The 20,831-nt window shown below is 44.8% G+C and overlaps 1 protein-coding gene across 3 annotated transcripts; it reads left to right on the top strand.

Annotated features, from left to right (window-relative positions):
* The first annotated feature begins 984 nt into the window (after positions 1-984).
* Positions 985-15,154, top strand: SRSF6 (serine and arginine rich splicing factor 6). 3 transcript variants are annotated; one of them, XM_083147750.1, is made up of 6 exons: positions 985-1,162; positions 4,528-4,676; positions 7,288-7,400; positions 7,746-7,948; positions 13,242-13,496; positions 13,693-15,154. In XM_083147750.1, the coding sequence occupies exons 1-6, from the start codon at positions 1,056-1,058 to the stop codon at positions 14,630-14,632; spliced, it is 1,767 nt and encodes a 588-aa protein (XP_083003876.1). In that variant the 5' UTR covers positions 985-1,055; the 3' UTR covers positions 14,633-15,154. The 3 variants fall into 3 exon arrangements, with proteins under 3 accessions (XP_083003876.1, XP_083003877.1, XP_083003878.1); XM_083147751.1 differs by lacking the exons at positions 985-1,162; positions 4,528-4,676 and adding an exon at positions 4,683-4,887 and having other exon boundaries at positions 4,994-7,400; XM_083147752.1 differs by lacking the exons at positions 985-1,162; positions 4,528-4,676 and adding an exon at positions 4,683-5,067 and having other exon boundaries at positions 6,691-7,400.
* Positions 15,155-20,831: the final 5,677 nt, after the last annotated feature.

Genomic DNA, 20,831 nt, shown 5'->3' with positions numbered 1-20,831 from the left:
TTTGCCTATATTTCTTAGCCATAATAATTTTTCGGATATTTCATCTCATTTAGGGCCTGATTCTAATCAGTTCGCATGGGGTGCGGGTTAAATTAATTGGGGGTCCATGTCGACACAGACACACAAAAAATTCATGTTGACATTTTCCTCTGTCATCCATTTCCATATCAATTTTTTTTCATGTGTCAACCTTTTCACTGTCATTTTACAGCTGCCATTTGTGGACGGAAGAGCCGAGGGAAACTTGATTACATTGGCCTCCCAACCCCAGCCCTGATGGAAACAGATAATAGATATAACTCCACATACCCATAAGGATACTCGTTATGCTGTGTGGCTATTAACTGATAGCAACAAGCATTTTTGCCAGCTCTGGGTTTACTTTGATCAAGGTAGCAACTAGATTTGATACTTGTGTAGTTTCACGGCGCCAGCATGGCGCCGTGCGTCTGAGTCCCCTTGCAGGGCTCGCTTCGCTCGCCCACATTATGGGCTCAGTGGCTCGCTACGCTCGCCATGCTATCTAAAATCAACTCCATGCCAACGTGGATAGTGGGGGTATGAACTATCCACGTTGGCATGGAATTAAGTTACTTTATTTTAGATAGTTTGGCAAGCGTAGAACCCGGAAGTAGCACGGCGCCATGTTGGCGCCGTGAAATTACACAAGAACCCTAGATTCTCTTCATGTGGAGGACATGTTCAACCATGCACAGGAGATGGACACAGCAATCTGTGGCCAGCGAATGGTAATTATACATTACCAGGAAAGTCCAGGAACAGAGCATGTTCTCCCTAAGGCAGAGGGTCAGATTACAGGTAGGCAATCCTGAAATAACCTACACCAAACCTTCATCACATCAAAATAAATCTGTAAGGGCAACAAACAACTTCCGCCCTCACATGACGTCACAACCCTTTGATCAAAGCCGCTAGTGCTATGCGCATGCGTGCCGGAACACGCCCCCCTTGGTTAATTTTACGACGTCCCGCCTGCCATTGTCGTGTCGTCATTCTGCTGCGGAGCTGAGGCCGCCATCTTCTGAGCCCTCGAAATGCCGCGTGTGTATATCGGGAGACTGAGCTATCATGTCCGGGAAAAAGATATCCAGAGGTTCTTCGGAGGCTACGGGAAGCTGCTGGAGGTGGATCTGAAGAACGGGTGAGAGCGGGGTGGATGCGTTGCTTAGCGTGAACTGTGTGCATGGATGTTACGAATGAGGGGGAATAAACGCGGTGGGTGATCAGCATGAAGCTGGCTAGGGAGACGGGGCCCCGGTGTTGCGGTAGGTCCGTATTCGGCTGCAGCATTTTCTTGGCTGAGAGAGGGGGCGAGGCGCTCGTGCAGGGAGGCATGATCCCAAAATGGTTGCCGCCTGCTCCCAGCGTGACGCCGTAGCCGGCCCGTTATCTCTGAGCGGCAGTTACCGGAGGAGGCGAGCCTCGAGCAGTTGCTGCTGCCCACGCCAATGTCCGTAGAGCCCGGGGCCTCCTGTCCCTTTGCTGCCCCCAGTGTGCGTTGCAGCGTGGGGGCAGCAGGATGAGATCTTGACCATGAAGGGATTGCGGGCCCATTGGCGGTGTAATGCCAGTGCCGAGTGACCCACTGTCGACGCGATCATGCCGGTGAGACATCTGTGGCTGAACCCTGATGGTGAGCCTAGCTGTGCACTGTCAGTGCTGCGTCCCGTGCAGTCCGTCTGTCCTAATACACTCTGCTAATGTGTGTGCGCCTCAGGTGCCGGGCTGCACTGCTGGAGGTGCGGTGGCGCTAATGTCAAAGTTAAGTTTAGGTGTGTAAATATGGGAAAACAGTCATGGATCCTCAAGTGATAACACAGGTAACCTAGCTTTATAAAAAGCTGTTATCGAAATAAGGAAAGTGCTAGGGATGTTTAAGATGTTTAATTTCTGTTTAAAAAAAAAATCTATTTTTTTTTTTTAATTAACCTTTTTTCCATTGACATCCACGGAGGTCTGTATATAGGTGCAACATGGGTGGGAGCTGTGTTTAATTTCTAGGTCATTCAACCTGGGTTAACCCTTTTCCGCTCCCTGGGTATCACCGCAATGACCCAGGTTTTAGCAGCAGCGGAAAATGGTATTGGTTATATAAAAATGTATCAATTGTGTGCTGTGCGTTTGAAGCCCAAAAACTAGATTTCTGCTTATCACATCAGAAATGGTCACCTGCTGCACTCTTGGCCATCGACAAAGGTTCAGAATCAACCTTCCCAATCAACCCATATCCCATAAAGTCCTTTTATCGCTTCTTTCTTGTCTGTCCCACAAGACAATTTTGTGAAGCCATGTCTTTGCTACATTGAGATGGACATGTCAAGTTATAGCCCATAACCAATCATTTTAGGCTAAGCACAATCAAACGCTAATGCTGCCCATACACTTGTGCGATCGGATTCCTTGTGACATCGAAGCGCTATGTCCATCGAACCTGAACGGATCTTGTGATGCTAAAGTGCCCCCTTTACAGCACCCAAAGTCTCATGCCGTATTGGGTGCTGGAAGAGGGCAAGCAGCGTTATGTAGTGCAAGAAGTCGCGCTAGCGGGGGTCAGTCGGGTGGCGGCAGACGTGTTTAAACACTTCTACCGCCACCCCTGACTGACCCCCACTAGCGTTACAGCTACAATGCCGCCGTCTCCCACAACCAGTGGTCCCTCTGGCCCCCTCTCCCCACTCTGCTCAAAAAGCGTTCCCTCCACCCCCCCACCAGCGGATTGCATTTGAGCATCGCATGTGGTTAAAAACCACATGCGATTGCTCTTGCAATTAGATAAATATGTGCAGCACATAAGCTCTTGAGACCCAACATTCGACCGGCGCACCCGTGCATCGCGTCGAATGGTACACATTTTTTGCATAAAATAATTTGATTTATCGGCCAGATGTGGTCGAAATCGAATGATTGAATGTAATGTCTCACAAGTGTATGGGCAGCATAAGTTTCTGAGGCATTTAAAGGAGCTATATTTTATCAATATATTTGCAGTCCCTCCATTTCTAACATCTCCAGCCCCCTTGTGGCAAGGGAGCCTCTGGCTAAATGTTATGAAGCTATTCGATTACTTCTTGCAACTAGCCACGAGGTAGCATGTAATATGATGGCTACATTGCACCAAATAATTAACATGGGATTTGCAGTTTAATGCGGATAATCTGAGGTGTTATTGGAGCAGATGTATTAAGCCTCAACAAGAGATAAATGCAAGGGTGATAAAGAGAGATAAACGTCCAGCCAATCACCTGCTAACTGCAATGTTACAGGCTGGTTTTGAGAAAAGTCAGTAAGGAGCTGATTGGTTGTATGTTTATCTCTTTATCACCCTTGCATTTATCTCTCGTTAAGGCTTCATATATCTGCCCCATTGTTTGTACAGTGGCTGCAGCGTGAAGTAAATGAATAGTGGCTGGTTGCTGAATTCCCGCAAATAAGTTGAATCTCTTCCATTGAGAATTTTACTAGGTACTTGTATATTAGCCGGGCGCCTAATTAGCATACGTATGCAGGCATAAGGTAAGCTACGCTGTCTGCGTAGTCAAACAGCTGCCTAGCGTAGTTAGTGTAGTGACTCCGCGGCAGCCCGCCTCTGACCCCGGCGTCCATGGCTCTGTCTCCGGCGTCCATGCCAAGCCTAGTGAGCGCCTCTCACACAGCGCCGGTAACCGCCAAATACCCTGCGCTGGTGGACACGGCGGAGAGGCGATCATGTGGGCACCGGCGGAGAGGCGATCATGTGGGCACCGGCGGAGAGGTGCTCCAGCTGTCTGAGACGCAGGAGCGTCTCAGTAATTATTAGCATGTGTTCCTCATGCATAAAGGGATTATGCTGGTGCAAGTGCGTCCTATGCACAATAAAGGAGGCATTTTCAAACCCCCCAGTATCCACGCCAGGCTGAAGCGTGGCGAGCCCAGCGTCCTCCAAACCTGTTCATACCTCCACTATCCACGTGGCGAGCGGACATTGAACACGTGAAGTAATCTGCGTCCCTCGCTGCGCTCGTCACGCTTCGGACTCGGTTGCTTGCTGCGCTCGCCACACTTTATGAAGTCCACTCCACGCAGACATGGATAGTGGGGGTATGAACAGGTCGGGAGGATGTGTAACGCGTCCGCTCGCCACGCTTCGGGCTGGTGTGGATAGTAGTTTTTTTTTTTTTTTTTTTTTTTAGGAATACATTCACACCTGCCTCCTCCTCTGTCTTTGGCAAGCTGAACATTGTCACAGGTTTTGCAGCCATTATTACACTGTCACTTCACCTTCAGCTATGACGGGGACACTGACTGTTTGACTACGCTGATTCTGACAGGGAAGCTCGCGGGAACACTACGCTACTTCTGACTACGCTGGCCATGGGAACACTACACTGATTCTGACAGCGCCGCTACGCTAACTACTTACCGGGCACCCGGCTAATACACAAGTACCTTTTACTATGTTGTATACATGTCTCCCCTCCCCTTGGGACAACTGCTACATACACTAAATATTTTGGTTTCTTATTTTAGATATGGATTTGTGGAGTTTGAGGACTCTCGTGATGCTGATGATGCTGTATATGAGTTGAATGGCAAAGACCTGTGCGGAGAGCGAGTAATAGTTGAGCTTGCCCGAGGACCACGGCGGGACAGGGATGGATACAGCTTTGGAAGTCGCAGTAAGCATTGACTATTTTGGTAGCAGCTTTTGGGGAGTTCTAGGAATACTTGTTGCCAGGCGTATTGCATAAAGTCTGCAGTCTTAACTTTTTGCCTTACTTGCTACAGTAAAGAAACAGCTCATTACTTGATGAAAGATAGATGGGTCCACAGCCTCTAGCAGTAGCTAAAGTAACTCATACAGTGAACGTTACTGACATTTTGCATATGGTAAGCAAAATTGGTAACCATACGTTGAAGTTTAATTGTCATCTTACATTTTAATGGCTGATTCATGCTAATAGTTGGTGTGGCTTTTTTACCCATTTCTGTATAGGTCGGTGATGTCCCAGAGTTGACAAAGCCATTTAAGTTTTGAGCTGTTGCTTTGACATCGAATATTGATGGAAAGTATGTTCTACAACTTAGGATAAATGAACATTCACAAAGAATGGTCTTTTAAAAATACATTGCATCCTCTTTCAAGACATGTGGATGTGTTTCTTGGCTGCCAGTACTGCAGGTTATGGGGTAGAAGGAACTCTAATGCTGAGTACACATTGGTCTATGTATCGGCCATTCAAGTGAACAGACCATATATAATGAGCCCATTGATGGGAGTGTACCCTGGTATGTCTGAACAATGTCGTTCAGCCATATTATGTCATCTATGCATCACTGCCAATAACGGACACATCTTCAGATATATCGTGGCAGTTTATATGAATGGTCTGTTCACTTGGCTCGGGGGGCTGATGTCATAGCTGGGCATCCTGACTGACACATTGAGTGGACGATCGGTAAGTGTGTACACTTACCTTGATCGTCCATTCAGTTGTTGCTATGTCTGGTCCGCCGACATGGCATTCAGGTGTGTACCCACCATTCATTTGTGCAGCCTGTGTCAGTCTGCCTTTTTATGCTAGCTGGTTTCCTACTCATTGTGCAAATCTTCCTGCTGTACAATGTATTAAGCTTGGTGAAGTTAGTGTAGATAAAAAGGAAGGTGAAAGGATTAGCCAATCAGCTGTGTTTGAAAAAGTACAGGATCTGATTGGCTGAGGTGTTCACCTACCTTTTTATCTCCACTTTATCACTTCACCAAGCTTAATAAATCTGCCACTTTTTTTTTCTTACTGTACTGCAGGTGTAGCAAATAAAGGGCCTAATGTATCAAGCTTTAAAAAGTGATAAGGTGGATAGTGATAGCCAGCCAATCAGCTCCTACCTGTCATTTTTCAAACAGCCTTTAGCAAGTCAGGTAGTAGCTGATTGGCTGGCTATTGATCACTGTCCACTTTATCATTTTTTGAAGCTTCATACATCTGGCCTAAAGTGTGCAAACTGTATAGACAGAGTTCAGAGTACATTTCATGGCCTGTCTAAACGGGTGTGGTAAAACAGTCGGGATTCCGACAGTCATTAGCCCGACGTTGGAATCCTTACTGCACAGCGGGGGGAGCGCAATGAAGCCCCTTGCGGGCTCTCTGTGCTCGCCACACTGCGGGCACGGTGGCAAGCTGTGCTCGCCACCTATTTTATTCTCCCTCTATGGGGGTCGTGGACCCCCACGAGGGAGCAGTCTGGATTCCGACGGAGGGGTAATGACTGTCGGAATCCCGACTGTCAGTGAGGCGTCCGGGAACCCGTCTAAACAGCTACCACACAAAGAACCATCTCCTATCTAAAGGTTACCACTTCTGCTTCATTGCTTTTAGAGTCTTACATTATGAAAGTTTATATTCAAAAAGTTTTAATGTTTGTCCATTGTATAGCAATCCATTAAACCCTGTGGTGTTAAAGGTGACAATTGATACTTTTGGCAGCACAAGGGTAAATGTCTTTAGGTTTTAACAGCATTGAAATCAGAATGAATGTGGTGGGTGGAAGTATTGGGTTTTATTTTAGTTGGGGAGGCAGAATTTTTACAAGTGGGTGGTATTCTTGTCATGTTTAACTTGTATATTCTTAACCTTTTTGCATGTCGAATTCCAAAATCCTTTTTTAACCGTCCTTGATGTTTCAATTTGAAAGAGACCAGTGGGGGCTGAGACCATTGAGGCTTAAGATGACTGCCTTTCCTGGTTGGCCTTTCCAAACATTGTGTGACCCTTGCCCTATGACCCTTTGGCTGACCTTACCGGAAGCCATGACGACAGCAGCCTATTGCCATTAGACGCAGGGTGATGGTGAGGATTTAAAAGGGTTAGACCAAACCGGCTTTAATCTGGAATAGGGGACTCCCCTTGCGTGTGCTTCCAAGTACCGTTTTCTTATACCTCCTGCCATAATGTAAATAAAGTGACTGGCATCTCCTAAAATGCTTTGTAGAAATGCATGTAAATAAGTTAAACCATGTAATGTCATAAATCCTGTAAGCTTTGTGATGTCCTGTTGATAAGGTTGGCTGAGTACACTCCCTAAACCGGCCCATTCTTAGCACAGCAGAATGGAGTGAGTAACACAGCATCCTTGCTGCTAATCAGTAGCCAGAATCACGGCTTCAAAGGAGGTTTTATGTAAAAAAAAATGTCATCCTCTAGCTTTATTTAAAGCCCACCCCCCAAAAAAATTAGATTATTACGTGTGGTTGAAATGGAGCACTGACGTTGTTTTCTATGTGCAATAAAGGTGGTTACAGGAGCCAAAGATCTGGCAGAGATAAATATGGCCCCCCTGTACGCACAGAGTTCAGACTTATTGTGGAGAACCTTTCCAGTCGGTGCAGCTGGCAGGATCTCAAGGTGGGTATTGCAGTTATTAACTACATTCATTAAACATTGCAGTGCCAGTGCAAATCACTAGCTTTTATTTATTGCAGGGTAGTGGAATGATCTCCAAAGTATGCTCTGTTATAAAATAGGCTATTGATGACTTTCTTGGTGTTTCTGTGACTTTGCAGTGATGAGATGAATTTAATACACTCCTTTGGGGGCAGCAATCTGTAGAAGAGGCTGTCCTGTAGAAAAGTGGTGGCAATCTTAATTACTTAACTTTTCAATCGTAGAATTAATGCACATGGAAACATTTATGTAACTACTGCATTCCATGTTTTGATATGTCATGATCTGCTCTCTTATTTCCTTTAGGATTTCATGAGACAAGCAGGTGAGGTCACCTATGCAGATGCACACAAGGAGCGTACCAATGAAGGTGTTATAGAGTTCAGGTCTCAATCTGACATGAGGAGAGCCTTGGAGAAACTGGATGGCACAGAGATAAATGGTCGGAAAATTCGCTTGGTAGAAAGCAAAAGTCGCCAAAGGAGATCTTATTCAGGAAGCAGGTCGAGGTAAATATTGAAGTCCAAATGCGGTTGTAATGCTGAATTCTACGTTGCCGCTTTTTTTTTTTTTTTTTTGTACAGGGCTTTACATTTTTTATTAAATTTTTTTTTTTATTTAAAGTAGCTCTATCTATCATCCATAGATAATTTAAGTTGCTCCTAGAAAACAAACCCAAGGCACGCTCCTGCAAGTGTCATGAGGCACCCAGGGTGCTGGAGCATGTAGTCTGGAAACCACTGCATTAGTTACAATCCACACCCTAAAAACCCATGGACTTATATTGTTCATTATATAGGGAATCAAGTATACAATGGGGTATAGATGGGTCCGTAGGAGCCGCTGCACTTTAGATAAAATTCAACCTCCTGTGTGCTGGCTCCTCCCCTCTATGCCCCCTCCCACAGGCTAGTCTAGAAAAAAGCTCCAGAGTTTTTTTTTTTTCACTTGCAGCAAGTATCCAGACTTCCTGCAGCGCCGATGTGGGGTTTGCTAAACCAACCTCTTAAAGGGTTAATGGTCCGCAACCCGCTGACGGGTCTTAGTTCCCGATGGCTGATGCACTGCAGTTGTTTAAGAACTAGCGCACACAGCCTCTGAAGCCACACCATTGGCATGTTTTTGCGGTTCTTTATTTTTTTTTTACAAGGCGGAGAGTCACCACTGAGGGACCTCCGGAGCCTGGAAGGCGGCAGACCTCTCCGTCATCAGAGGTCGCCTCGCCATTTTTGGAGTCGGAGCGGCGGTGAAGGCGCAAACAGCCGAGTGTATGTCGCCATTTTCCACTTTGTGACTGGCACTGCGGCTACGCAGCAGCAGGACCCTGAGACTGCAGTCGAGTGGCGGTGAGGTTGGACCTTACTAAATTGCTGCTGTACTAGAGCGAGTCTGTGCCATAGGGGTGTGTGTGCTGCTGTTCTCTTAATCTCCCTCTCTGACCCAGCTGGGTCACGGTGTCTGGGGACATATTATTTGGAGATGGTGGGTGGGTTTGTGTGTAATATATATGTCCACCATTTCTTCTGAGCTTGCGGTTGCAAGGCAAGAGACAGGAATTACAGAAAACTGTCTCTGATATTATAACAGGTCCCTCATAGGTTAGCCCCTCTTAGACGCTCTCTAAACACCCCCCCCCCCCCCATTTCTGGGTTCAGACACAGAGGAGGAAGAGGCGTTAGATAGTACTGAGGTAGCAGAAGACTCTCAGCCTCAAGGGATAGAAGCCCTTATTTTTGCCATTAGGGAAGTTCTCAACATCCCAGATAAGGAAGAGGAGCAGTCCAAGCAAATAGTTTTTCTCTACAAAACCTAGATCCACTGCTACGTTCCCTGTATCCACGGCACTTAATAAAACGTTAAGGCAGACATGGGATCACCCTGAGAAGAAATTCCAGGTACACAAAAGTTTATCTATTTTCCCATTTCCACAGCAAGATAAGAAAGTTTGGGAAAATCCCCCTACAGTGGATACTTCAGTTTCCAGCCTGTCTTAAGACTGTTTTACCTGTCCCAGGTGCAGTCTCTTTAAAGAATCCTGGGGACTGTAAGTTGGAGACGTGTTTAAAGTCTATTTATGTGGCAGGAGGCGCTACACAATGGCCTGTTCATAGCAGGATGTTGGATAACAAAAGCCATTAAAAGTGGGCAGTGGCTATCCAAAAGGATTCAAGGGTGAAGGAAATCCTCAGGTAGTTTTGATCACCCCTCTAAAACATATTCAGGAATCGGCAGACTTCCTATGCGAAGCTTTAAAGGAAATAGGAGTTGTAGCTGCGTGCACTACCACTATGGCTGTGTCTGCCCGGAGGATTTTATGGTTACGCCAATGGGCAGCTGACCCTGAATCCATATACCTACCATCTGCACCTCCTCCTGCAAGGAAACATTACCCAGGACCTTTGCTGCAGTCCTTTAGGACAGAATGCTTTCGGTCAATATGTAGGGGAGCCTCTAATGCTGTTGGAGGCACAAGAGGAAAACCCTATAACAGTATAACAGGAAAAGACTTCAAGTCTGTCAAAACACCAAGACCCTGATACCGAAAAAGGAAACACTGGGGGGGGGGGGGGGGAGTTCATTTTCAGGGAAGTTGTCTCCTCAAGAAACCAGTCTTCTAATCAACGTACTGGAGCTCAGGGCAATTTACCTGGCCCTGCTGAAAGCAACGGTTCTTGTATGTAAACCCTCAAGGGGGAGCAAAGAGCAGAGCTGCCATGCAGGAGGCATCAAGGATTCTTCAATGGGTGGAGACTCAAGCCGTGTTCATTCCAGGAGTGGAAAATGTATAAGCTGATTTCCTCAGCAGACACATTGGGCGGTATTCAATAAGAATACCTGCGAGGTGCAGCGAATCCTTTTTAGGATTCGCTGCACATTCGCCACGTTCCGGAGCCGGTGGGCTCCGGTATTCAACGTGTCAGGGGCTCGCTGCCCCTGACTAGCGAATATGAGCTCCTGCGGCGAATGCCGTAGGGAGCCTGAGGATGGTGGCAGGCAGAGAGATGGAAGTCTCTCTGCCTGCCCCAGAACGTTTGTGGGGGGGAGGTGGGCTCCCCGGGTGCCAGGCAGCACAGGCTGCCCCCCGGGGGTGCCAGCAGGGGACCGTATATTCACTATACCCGATCGTAACGATCGGGTGCAGTGAATATATGAATATGTAATGAGCGGCTCGGCTCCGGTGCCCCCTGCTGGCTGCTGTGTAAAAAAAAAATATATATATATTTTTTTAAATTAAATATATATTCATGTGCTTACAGCACATGAATAAAAGTAGCATGCCCCTCCTCAGAATACAATTCCTGATTTTTTGACACCAAATGTAAAAAAACAAAACACTTTATTTTAAAAGTTCACATTCCACTTCTCCGTAAAAAGATAGCGATTGCTACTCGGTGAATCATGGCGAAAAAAACCTTCAAATGTATTCGCCATGTGGTCATTGAATAGGGTGATGCACCGTTTTAGTCAAAAATTCGCCAAACAGCACAAATTCGCCATAAAAACATGGCGAATCAGGCTCATTGAATACCGCTCAGAGTGGAGCCTTCACCCTCCCGTGTTTCATTGGGGATGTCCACAAGTGGATTTTATGGCCTCTCACCAGAACAAGAAGCTGCCACTTTATTGCTCTAGGACAAGGGATCCACAGGCGGTGGGGGTGGATGCTCTAACCGCACCATGGAATTACCACTTCATATATGTATTCCCTTTAATTCCGCGGATCCTGTGGCTCCTAAAATTGGAGACAGTTCATGTGGTATTCCTTGCACCCTATTGGCCTCGCAGGGCGTGGTTCGCGGTTCTTCTGTCCCTGTCGGTAGAGGAGCCATGGCCCCTTCCTCAGAGACCAGATCTTCTACAACATTCAGCATACTCTCAGGCTGCTGTGCCAGCCTCTATCCGCCCATTCGACAAGATAGGTGGGATCCTCTTGGGCGGCTGCCCAAGGTATTTCGGCCCTGCAACTATGCAGAGTAGCCACTTGGTCAGGAACTAATACGTTTAAGTTCTATAGGTTTGATACCTTGGCCGAGGAGGACCTCCATTTCGGTTCTACAAGTTTCTCAGCACTCTCCCGTCCGTTGTGGGAGCTTTGGGACATCCCCATTGTCTACTTGGTTTCCCGTATACCCTAGGATGTTAGAGAAAAGAGGATTTTGTTTACCTAGCGGTAAATCCTTTTCTCGTAGTCCATAGAGTATACTGGGCTCCCTCAGTGTTTCCTTTTTCGGTATCAGGGTCTTGGTGTTTTGACAGACTTGAAGTCTTTTCCTGTTATACTGTTAATTTGTTAGTATATTGGATTATTGTTTTGCTAGGTTCTTCCTCTGAGTATGACCGTCTCCTTCTGGCGCAGTTTTCTAGACTCGGCTGTGGGAGGGGAGGAGCCAGCACACAGTAGATTTAATTTTATCTAAAGTGCACTGGCTCCTACGGACCCATCTATACTCCATTGTCTACTTGAGAAAAGTATTTTCCTGGTAGGTAAACAAAATCCCTTTTTTATTTTTTTGGTTTTCTAATGTAGCTTTCACATCACATAAAACATTTTGAAACGTTTTGAAAAACTGTAATTTTAAATGGTATTTTAAACGGGTCTAGTGTTCATATTGTAGCAGATTACCATTTAAAAATACAGTTTAAGTACCATTCACATCACCAGTCAAGCCGTTAAACCTCTGAACACGTTTCTACCCACAGCTTATTTCCTGGTTCAGGGAAGGGACACAAGACAAGGGACAGCCTATCACAGTGCTCTAACCTTTATTTTTTACTAAATACCATTTCAGTGCCATTCAGACAGCACAAAAAACGGCTCTGAATTGGCTTTAAAACGGGTAGGACTCTGCTTTTTAAACGTGTTGAAATACCAGTTAACTTTAAATGGTATTTCAACTATGACACTTTCACACTGCAGCCTTAAACGTTTTAAAAGGCAAAAAAACGGCAATATACCGTTTTAAAAGTGTGATGTGAAAGCTACATTATAGAGCTGCAAATATAACTATAGTACAGAGTAAAAATGAAGTACAATATAAATATACAGGTAACAGATAAATGTCAATACAAATATTTTGATTTAGAAAAACATTGGTGTTGGCTATATATTTTTGTCAAACAATTTAAACACCATTACTAAAGCAAGTATTCTTTAAACCACAAACACTCGGGTTTAAAGAATATACAGCAACAACAGAGTATTACAAGGGGCAAGAACCTGACTTGAGAACTTCAAGATTATACCAGGTGGTTAATGTTACTGCTGCTCTTAATGAAGTGTTTATGCCAATCATTTATTTGAACAAACAGAAGCAAATCCTGTCCCTTACCATATAAACACAAGGATGGCATATAAAGCAAACACTAAGAAAAACTTTTAAAAGATTATTATAACAGGAACTTTTGTGTCTAAGGGTGCCATGAGAATTTTTTTCTCTAGGGTGACACGATTCAATAAAGTTTGGGAGCAATGGAACACTATTTTCTTTCTTACTATCCGCACAATAATGGGGAATACATTGTACACCGAGATGGTTCAACTGGGGTCCGTTAGCTTGGTTTTAAGTTTCCTGTAGATCTCAACTACTTGGATTGGCTACTACTTACTGGTCTTCAATAATACAGAAAACATGCTCTTCTAACCATGTCTGCAATGTGATTATTTCATATAACAAATGCAAGGATTATAGAGTATGTATGGAATGCTAAACTTTTGGTTGATCATCCTACTACTCATCTTGGTACTTTTTCATTTATACCATAGCCACAAGAGCCTTCAAAACTTATTTTTTCTTTCTATAGGTCACGCTCAAGAAGCAGGAGGAGATCACGCAGCAGAAGCAGGCGTAGTAGCCACAGTAGATCAAGGAGCCGTTCTCGATCACCTGTCAAGAAGGCCCGTTCTCGTTCCCCTGTTAAGCGGAGCAGGTCTCCTTCAGCTGCAAAGAGTGGCTCCTGTTCTCCAGCTAAAAGTCATTCTCCATCTCCTGCTAAGAAAAGTCGTTCTCGCACACCAATACGGAGTCGTTCACATTCACCTGCGAAGAGTCAATCCAGGTAAGTGGCTTATTTTATGCACTTTTATTGCAGCACACCATTATTGCTTGAGGGCTAATAGTAGAAGACTTTTAGAATGGACAACAAGTCAAAAGACATTTTAACTTTTACTACTGTTTTTATATACAAATCCTACAACTTCTATTGTGAAATACCAATGCTTGTCAGGTTTAAACAGTGTTGTGTGTTCTTGCAGGTCCAAATCTCGGTCTAGGAGTAAAGAATGCTCTCCATCTAAGCAGAGAGAGTCTCGTTCAAAAAGTAAGCCTAAATCTGAGCATGGCTCACGATCTCGCAGCCGATCCAAGGGAAAGCGATCCCGAAGCCACTCTAAAGGCAAACGAGACCGTTCTAGTAGCCGCTCCAAGTCCAAATGGGAGAGGTCCAACAGTCGCTCTAAAGGAAAAAGGGACCGGTCTCGTAGCCGCTCTAAAGGAAAAAGGGACCGGTCTCGTAGCCGCTCTAAAGGAAAGAGGGACCGGTCTCGTAGCCGCTCTAAAGGAAAGAGAGACCGCTCTCGTAGCCGCTCTAAAGGAATGAGGAACAGGTCTCGTAGCCGCTCTAAAGGAATGAGGGGCAGGTCTCGTAGTCGCTCTAAAGGAATGAGGGGCCGGTCTCGTAGTCGCTCTAAAGGAATGAGGGACCGGTCTCGTAGTCGCTCTAAAGGAATGAGGGGCCGTTCTCGTAGTCGCTCTAAGGGAATGAGGGACCGGTCACGTAGTCGTTCTAAAGGAAGCCGTGAGCAGTCTAAGGAAAAGAGGGAGCGGTCCCGAGAGAGATCACGCAGCAAGTCAAGGGATTTAAGAGAGAGGTCTCTGGAGAGATCTGGCAGCCCATCAAAAGGGACCAGAGAAGCTTCTGGAGAGCGATCTCTAAGTCGGTCAAAGAGTCGCGACCGCTCCCGTAGCCTATCCCGAAGTAGACGGGATCGTTCTAGAAGTCTCTCAAATACTAAACAGGAAAGATCTTCCCACAGTCGCTCCAGATCCCCTTCGCCAATGGAGAATGGAAATGAGAATGCTAGATCCCGGTCCAAATCACCACTTCCATTTGTTAGCTATGAGGGTTCAATGTCTCCTCCTCCACAGGCTTCCTCGGCTGCTAGTTCCAGGTCGCGTTCCAGCTCCCCAGAGTAGTTTTCATTGTGAATATATTAATATGCCCAGTGTTAGGACTGAGCTACTACAAGTCAATCCCCATAGTCAATACCTTGTATGTTTCAGTGATGGCTTGAGTTTGTTCCTACTCTTTTCTATGCAATTTATCTTAGCAAGAGAAGAGTTCTGTCTGTGTAAATACAAGTAGGCAATAACTTTATAAGTGCATGTTATTTTCTTTAAGTACTTGAGGGTTTACCCCTTCAATATTATCTAGTACAGTGGATTTATATAGTGAATAAATGCATTCAAACCATTATGATTGAGGTACATGGTACACCTTTTAAGTGTGTTGCATTTTGTTTTGGATGGTCTAAAGTATTAAACTACTGTGCTTGATGAGAATGATATTTTGATCCCATTTCAGCCTCCAGCTGCCCACCTTGTAAATAAAGATTTGTATTGTCTTGAAGAGGTGATTTTTATTTTTCCCTTTTTTAGGATGTTCTGTATGTACATTTTTTTTTGCATTGCAAATAAAGTTTTTATTCTTCTGCTGTGCATATTTGACGTCTAGTGTTAATATTTGTAATCTGTATATTTCTAGTAAGGGAGTAAATAATTCAAATTCCTTTTGCCTAGTAGCCCCCTCCAAACTCCCAAAATAGTTGTAGCCATTTTTCATCCACTAGGACACTGGCGAAAGATTACACTGTGAGGTCCAGGGCTCTGGCGGCCTGATTAACAATCAGGGGAACGACTTGTCATGGTTTCACTAAAAATCATGTGGGTAATTCCATGTTAGTTTAACAAGGTGTGTCCACCACCCATCTCGGATTTTTCCCAAAAATGTTGTATTTGAAAGTATGTCAAAACTATTTCTGCCTAGTATCTCTATTTGCTGATTTTTTTTTTTTTTTTATAAATATTTTTCAATTTATTAAATGTACTAAGTGCATCTTTATCCAGTTTATTTGAAGTGTCATGGTTTATTAAGGAATCACCATGAAATTTGATCCCTACCGGTAACTTTTCCTCCTGAATCCAAAAAGCCAAGCAAAACCAAATTACTTTCTGCCTTATGTTTTCATGTTACAGCGAAAACACTAGTTTTTTTTTTAACCAAATTAAAAATGCTAGGTTAAATTTACATTGGGCATCCCAATTTTTCAAGGTGCTGAACACAGGTTTATAGAACGACCACAAAAAAAAAAAATCAACCCAGTACTGGTTTTTTTTTATAGTGGAGGTAAAAAAAAAATGTATAAGCTTGTTTTTTTTTTTTTTTTTTTTTTTTTTTTTTTTTGCTGTTGTACCGCATACATAATTAACACAATGTGTTAATTATGTAAGTGATGCAACAGTAATTGAGTGTCTACTTTATGGTTTTATCCAATACAAAACAGTGTACCATGATGTGTTTTTTTTTTTTTTGTGGCTGTAATTAATATCTTTTTGTTAAGTACCTGTCTAATGTTGCTTTAACTTAGCTATTTTTGCATTCTTGACATAATTTATGGCAGATAAAGTAATTTTGGCTTGGCTGTTTGAATTCGGGAGGAAGAGTTACGCTATGGATTCTAATTTCTTAGCGATACCTTGGTAAACACCCATGATACTTAAACTGGATAAAAATGTGTAATTTAATAAATTGAAAAATCGATTTTAAACTGTCAGACAGTTGAGATTTGGCAGAACTTTTTTTACGTTCGCTTTAAAAACAAAATTGGAAAAATCTGAAATGGTTCTCCCTGCTTCAGTAGCTGTAAGGGACTATTATTTAACTTTTTTCTACAGCACTAGGCAGACTATATGAGGTGCTGCCTCTACTATACAGCGCTTAACTGGACAGCTGCTCTGGCCATGCTAAAGCAATGAGTGAGTCCCGGGCAGTGGGGAAGGTGTCAGAGGCTAATGTAGCTCTGTCTCTGAACTGGCACTCACAGAAGGGGGAGGCCTATCAGTATGTACTCTACTTGGTATGCTCATTTCTGTAGTATAACACACTGCAGTTGCCATCTTGAACAACCTCCGTGAAGAAGTCACAGGCTGTTCCCAAAAGACTGATCCTGTACACACTTCATATTTGGGTTGTTGGGAGTAAACTGTGGTGTTAGGTTTTGGCACCCCGGGTATTATCACTTCTCAGATATCCAGGGATGATTCTGTTTTTGGACAACCTACTCGTAAAATTCCTGTCCAACGTATTCCAGAAAAATCTTTTCTGATGGGAATTTTATGTTGAACCAAAATCTTGTACATGGTTGGATAGGGAACTTTAAGATATCCAACCTTATCCATTCTCAACTTCTCCAGTTTCTGTGAATGAACCGGGTTACCAGGGACCAATGAGTTTTCCAGATAGGCGATAAGGCCCACTGCATACATAGACAGGTTCGGCAGGTCCTTCAACCGTGGCTGGTGACCTTGCTCCTGTGTATTCGTCTATTGGGCAAAATGGTAATGGACTTCAAGGTTTTCCAGTTCGGTCACGTCCATTCTCACCCTTTACAACTGAATCTCCTACCACAATGGTCCCAATATCGTCTACAGTTAAACCTAGTGTTACAGCTGTCTGAGGACCTGGGTACCAATCCTCTGTTGGCTTCAGTTGCGCAATCTCTCCACAGGATGGAAGTTTGCAGTTTAGTATGGTGGTGTTCTGACAACTGATGTTAGCTTGAGAGGATGGCTTAAGTCAGGGTTATTCCATGTGTCTTCGCAGAATCACAAATGAAGTAAAAGATCCACAGGTCCGTAATCGGTGAACCTGTGTACCTATGAGGTGAGCCGGAAACAGTGATCTGTTTGTAGCGCTCTCGATGACTGGAGTTGGCTACCCCTGGGTTAAGTGGTATTAGACAGTCTGCTGCAGGGTCTCTGCCAGAAGTCTCCCTTCTGCTTCAGTCAAGGGAAAGGAGATTTAGTTAAGTTTTTAGTTTGTTATTAAGACCTAGCTAGCTGCAGGCACAGGGTGGCTTTTCCCAGAAACCCCTTCACACACTTTACAGCGCTGCAGGGGATGACAGAAGCGGCTCCTGCCAGAGGGGGGGAGGGGGGGGGGTAGCGCCATTGTCTAGGTTTCCCAGCTGAGTGCCTGAAAAGGCCAGCAACTGGGTGCAGCAAACCCACGCAGCGGGACACTCCACTGTGATTCCGGAGCAAGGTGGAGACGGGGATTAGCACTGGGAACCGCTAAGGGGGGAGAAGAGGTGTTACATTGAATGGACTCCCCACCAAAGCAGAGGTTGGCTGCAGTCTGGGTGCCATTACACATCAATGACATGCAGCTGAGCTTCCTCCTTCAGTGGTGCCTTCCTGGGACTACACTAGAGAGTCTGCAGCTGGCATATACTCATAATTACCACTGGGTTACATTATTCTCCATTACGCCTGATTTGGTGCACTATGTTTTTATGTATAGATAAGGTACGGCTAAGGGAGGTGCTGCAGCCATGCTTTTTTTAACTACAAGACCTGGTGTTAAATTGCTATGTGGACAATTGGATCAGTACACAGTATTGCAAGTCTGGTCCCTGTGGGGCTCAGTCACAGAGGACTGGCCAGTCAGACTTCGTATGGGCTACTGAGCAAATCTATGTTGAATTTAGTGTAAATTCTGACTAAACAGTGTGAGGATATCAGTAGCTCTCCGGTACTACTCCCCTCAGCACAGCCTTCTCTGAGCCCCCTCACTCCAATAGTGGGTTCCTGCCTTATTGCAAGTCATGCAACAGGCATGATTAAGAGGAGTTCCTATATGGAACAATTCAGGTTCCATCATGATAGGTGTCGATCCTTAACATATTCTCTCCTGAGGTCTGACTCTTAGGAGAAGATTTTCTCTGAAGATAGTCCCTGGGTGCAGGAGGCTTTTGATTCCTCAGCACTGTGAGTGCAGGATTTGATTATGGCAGTGCGTCATACATTGAATATAGCAGATGATGAGGGATTTTTTCCCATGCCTTGTGGCAAGAAGTTTCTGTAGTGCATCGATTTATCAAGTTTGCCTCACACGCGAGCTGGGCAGAAGCAATCAATTTAGAGCAGCAGAGAATCTTTGTGAGGCAGTGCAGGACAGGGCCTAGCTAGTGTCTCGTGTTTCTGCTACCACTATTGCTGCTAGGCGTTTAGGCCTAGGAAGTGGATCTAGAATCCAAGAACTCCCTTGAAGCTCTGGCTTTCACGGACAGGGTCTTATTTGACTCAGAACTCAACTTTCTGATTAGGCTACATTCGGAAGGCATACATTTCTTCCCGTATCATCGACAAATGGGGGTCTTCAAAGTTTCAGCCCAAGCATTTGTAGGTTGGGTACTTATGTAATATCTGGACTCCCGTTTTTCCTATGAGACCGCGTCCCCTCGCCACACTATATAAAATCAACTCCATGCGTAGTTGGATAGTAGGGGTATGAAAAAATGGGGTGCATTTAACATGGGAGTCCAGATAATACAGAAGTACCGTAGGTTGCTCATTTCAGGATGGAGTCTCTGTGGTCATTAATAAGAGTATGGAACTGGGAGAGTATCTGGCATCTCGTGATGTTTCAGATGCCTGTTGGCACATGCCCTTTCAGAGGGGGCATCAGTCTTTGCTACGATCTTCCATAGGAATAAGTAATTTCCACTTTCAGACTCTTCCATTTGGCCACAGCACCCAGGGTCCTAGTGAGGAATGTTGCAGTCATAGCAGTTCTTCGCCTTTTGGGCATAGCCATCACCCCTATTTAGATGACCTCCTAATAAAGGGAGAGTTGGAACAGTTGTTATGGGAACACCTACTTAAAGTGATTACATTTTTAGGGACCATGGCTGGATCTGAACATGAGGAAGTCCCAGTTACTGCCATTTCAGCAGATACAGTTTCTTCAGGTTCTTTTAGATACTCATTTACATCGAGTATTGCTACCAGGAGACAAGGCCAGGGAACTTTGGCAGTTGGCTCGTCTCATACTGTAGTCTCCCAGACTGTCAGTCTGGATGTGTCTTAAGTTTTTTGGGCAAGATGGTCACCGCTGTCAAGACTTTAAAATTTGCACAGTTCCATTCCTGGAGGTTATAACTGAATTTTCTCAGGAATTGGTCTGGAGATCCGAGGTGTATGGAACAGGAGTGTGTGAGATTATCTTTAGAGACTTGTCTATGCCTTCAGTGGTGGATAGACTCGGAAAACCCTTTAAAATGAGATCTTTCCTGACTTGGTCTTGGTGATGTGTTTACAGACGTCCGTCTCCAAGGTTGGGGTGCGATGACCATGCACCTCAGGCTTCAGGGCCTTTGGTCTCTAGTGGAGTCTGTCCTCCCAACAAATGTACTGGAGCTTTGTGTGATTTTGAGAGCGCTCCAAGAGGCTTGGGCGGAATTTGACCGCTCTCCAGTTCGGAATCAAACAATGCCATGGCTGTGGCTTGCGTGAACTATTGGGGAGGATTTCACAGCTGGGCAGCTATGCTCTCGGTGACCCAGGTCCTGATATAGGCTTTTTTCTATGGTCTTTATTCCGGGGATCCGGAATGTGGAAGCGGATTTCCTTAGCAGAATTCAGAGTGGTCCCTAACTCTTGAACTTGGTAGCACGGATGGTCTCCCAGCACTATTGCAAGATATCCTGGCTCTGTTCCAGAATCATGGATCCCAGAGCCTGGACAGTGGTTGCTGTGATAGTCCCTTGGAATTTTAATCTGACTTCTGTGTTTCCTCAGTTAGAATGTGTGCTGAAAAGGTTTCCCAAGTTAGAACGTGTGCTGAAAAGGGGTTAAGTCCCAGAGGATATCCGTTATCCTAGTCACTCCAGATTGGCTTTGGTGGGCCTGGTACTCGGACATTAGCAGATATTCTGCAGAACTGAGTTGGCATCTGCCTTTATGTCTGTACTTATTACAACAGGGTCCGTTCCTTCATCAAGACTTCTCTCGCAGGACTTTGATGACGTGGCTTTTAAAACCTCATTACTAAGTAAGAGGGGTTTCTCTTTAATGCGGGCTTGCCAGACGTTTTCTTCCAGGAACTAGCACAGGGTCTGGAAAATATACATTCAGTGGCATTCACCTGAATGTTCATTCCCATTTTAGGCTGTCATGGGTGCTATACATATGCTATACATAATCTGTCTTTAAAATATCAGAACATACTATACAACAAGGGATAAGCTACTATAAACATAGGTTGAATTAGATGGATGCAAGTCTTTATTCAGCCTCACCTACTATGTAACTATGTATAATTTTTCCAGGATGG

This window comes from Crinia signifera, chromosome 6 (assembly GCF_055691185.1).
Source record: "Crinia signifera chromosome 6, ASM5569118v1, whole genome shotgun sequence".
Classification (NCBI taxonomy): Eukaryota; Metazoa; Chordata; class Amphibia; order Anura; family Myobatrachidae; genus Crinia; species Crinia signifera.
Note: the sequence above shows the minus strand (reverse complement) of the source record. Positions and strands in the feature narration are given on the sequence as shown.

Coding starts and splice junctions, on each gene's coding strand:
- SRSF6 (XM_083147750.1), top strand. CDS start 1,056: ATGCCGCGTGTGTATATCGGGAGACTGAGCTATCATGTCCGGGAAAAA. Junction 1,163..4,527: donor GAGGTGGATCTGAAGAACGG/GTGAGAGCGGGG, acceptor TTCTTATTTTAG/ATATGGATTTGTGGAGTTTG. Junction 7,949..13,241: donor TATTCAGGAAGCAGGTCGAG/GTAAATATTGAA, acceptor TTCTTTCTATAG/GTCACGCTCAAGAAGCAGGA.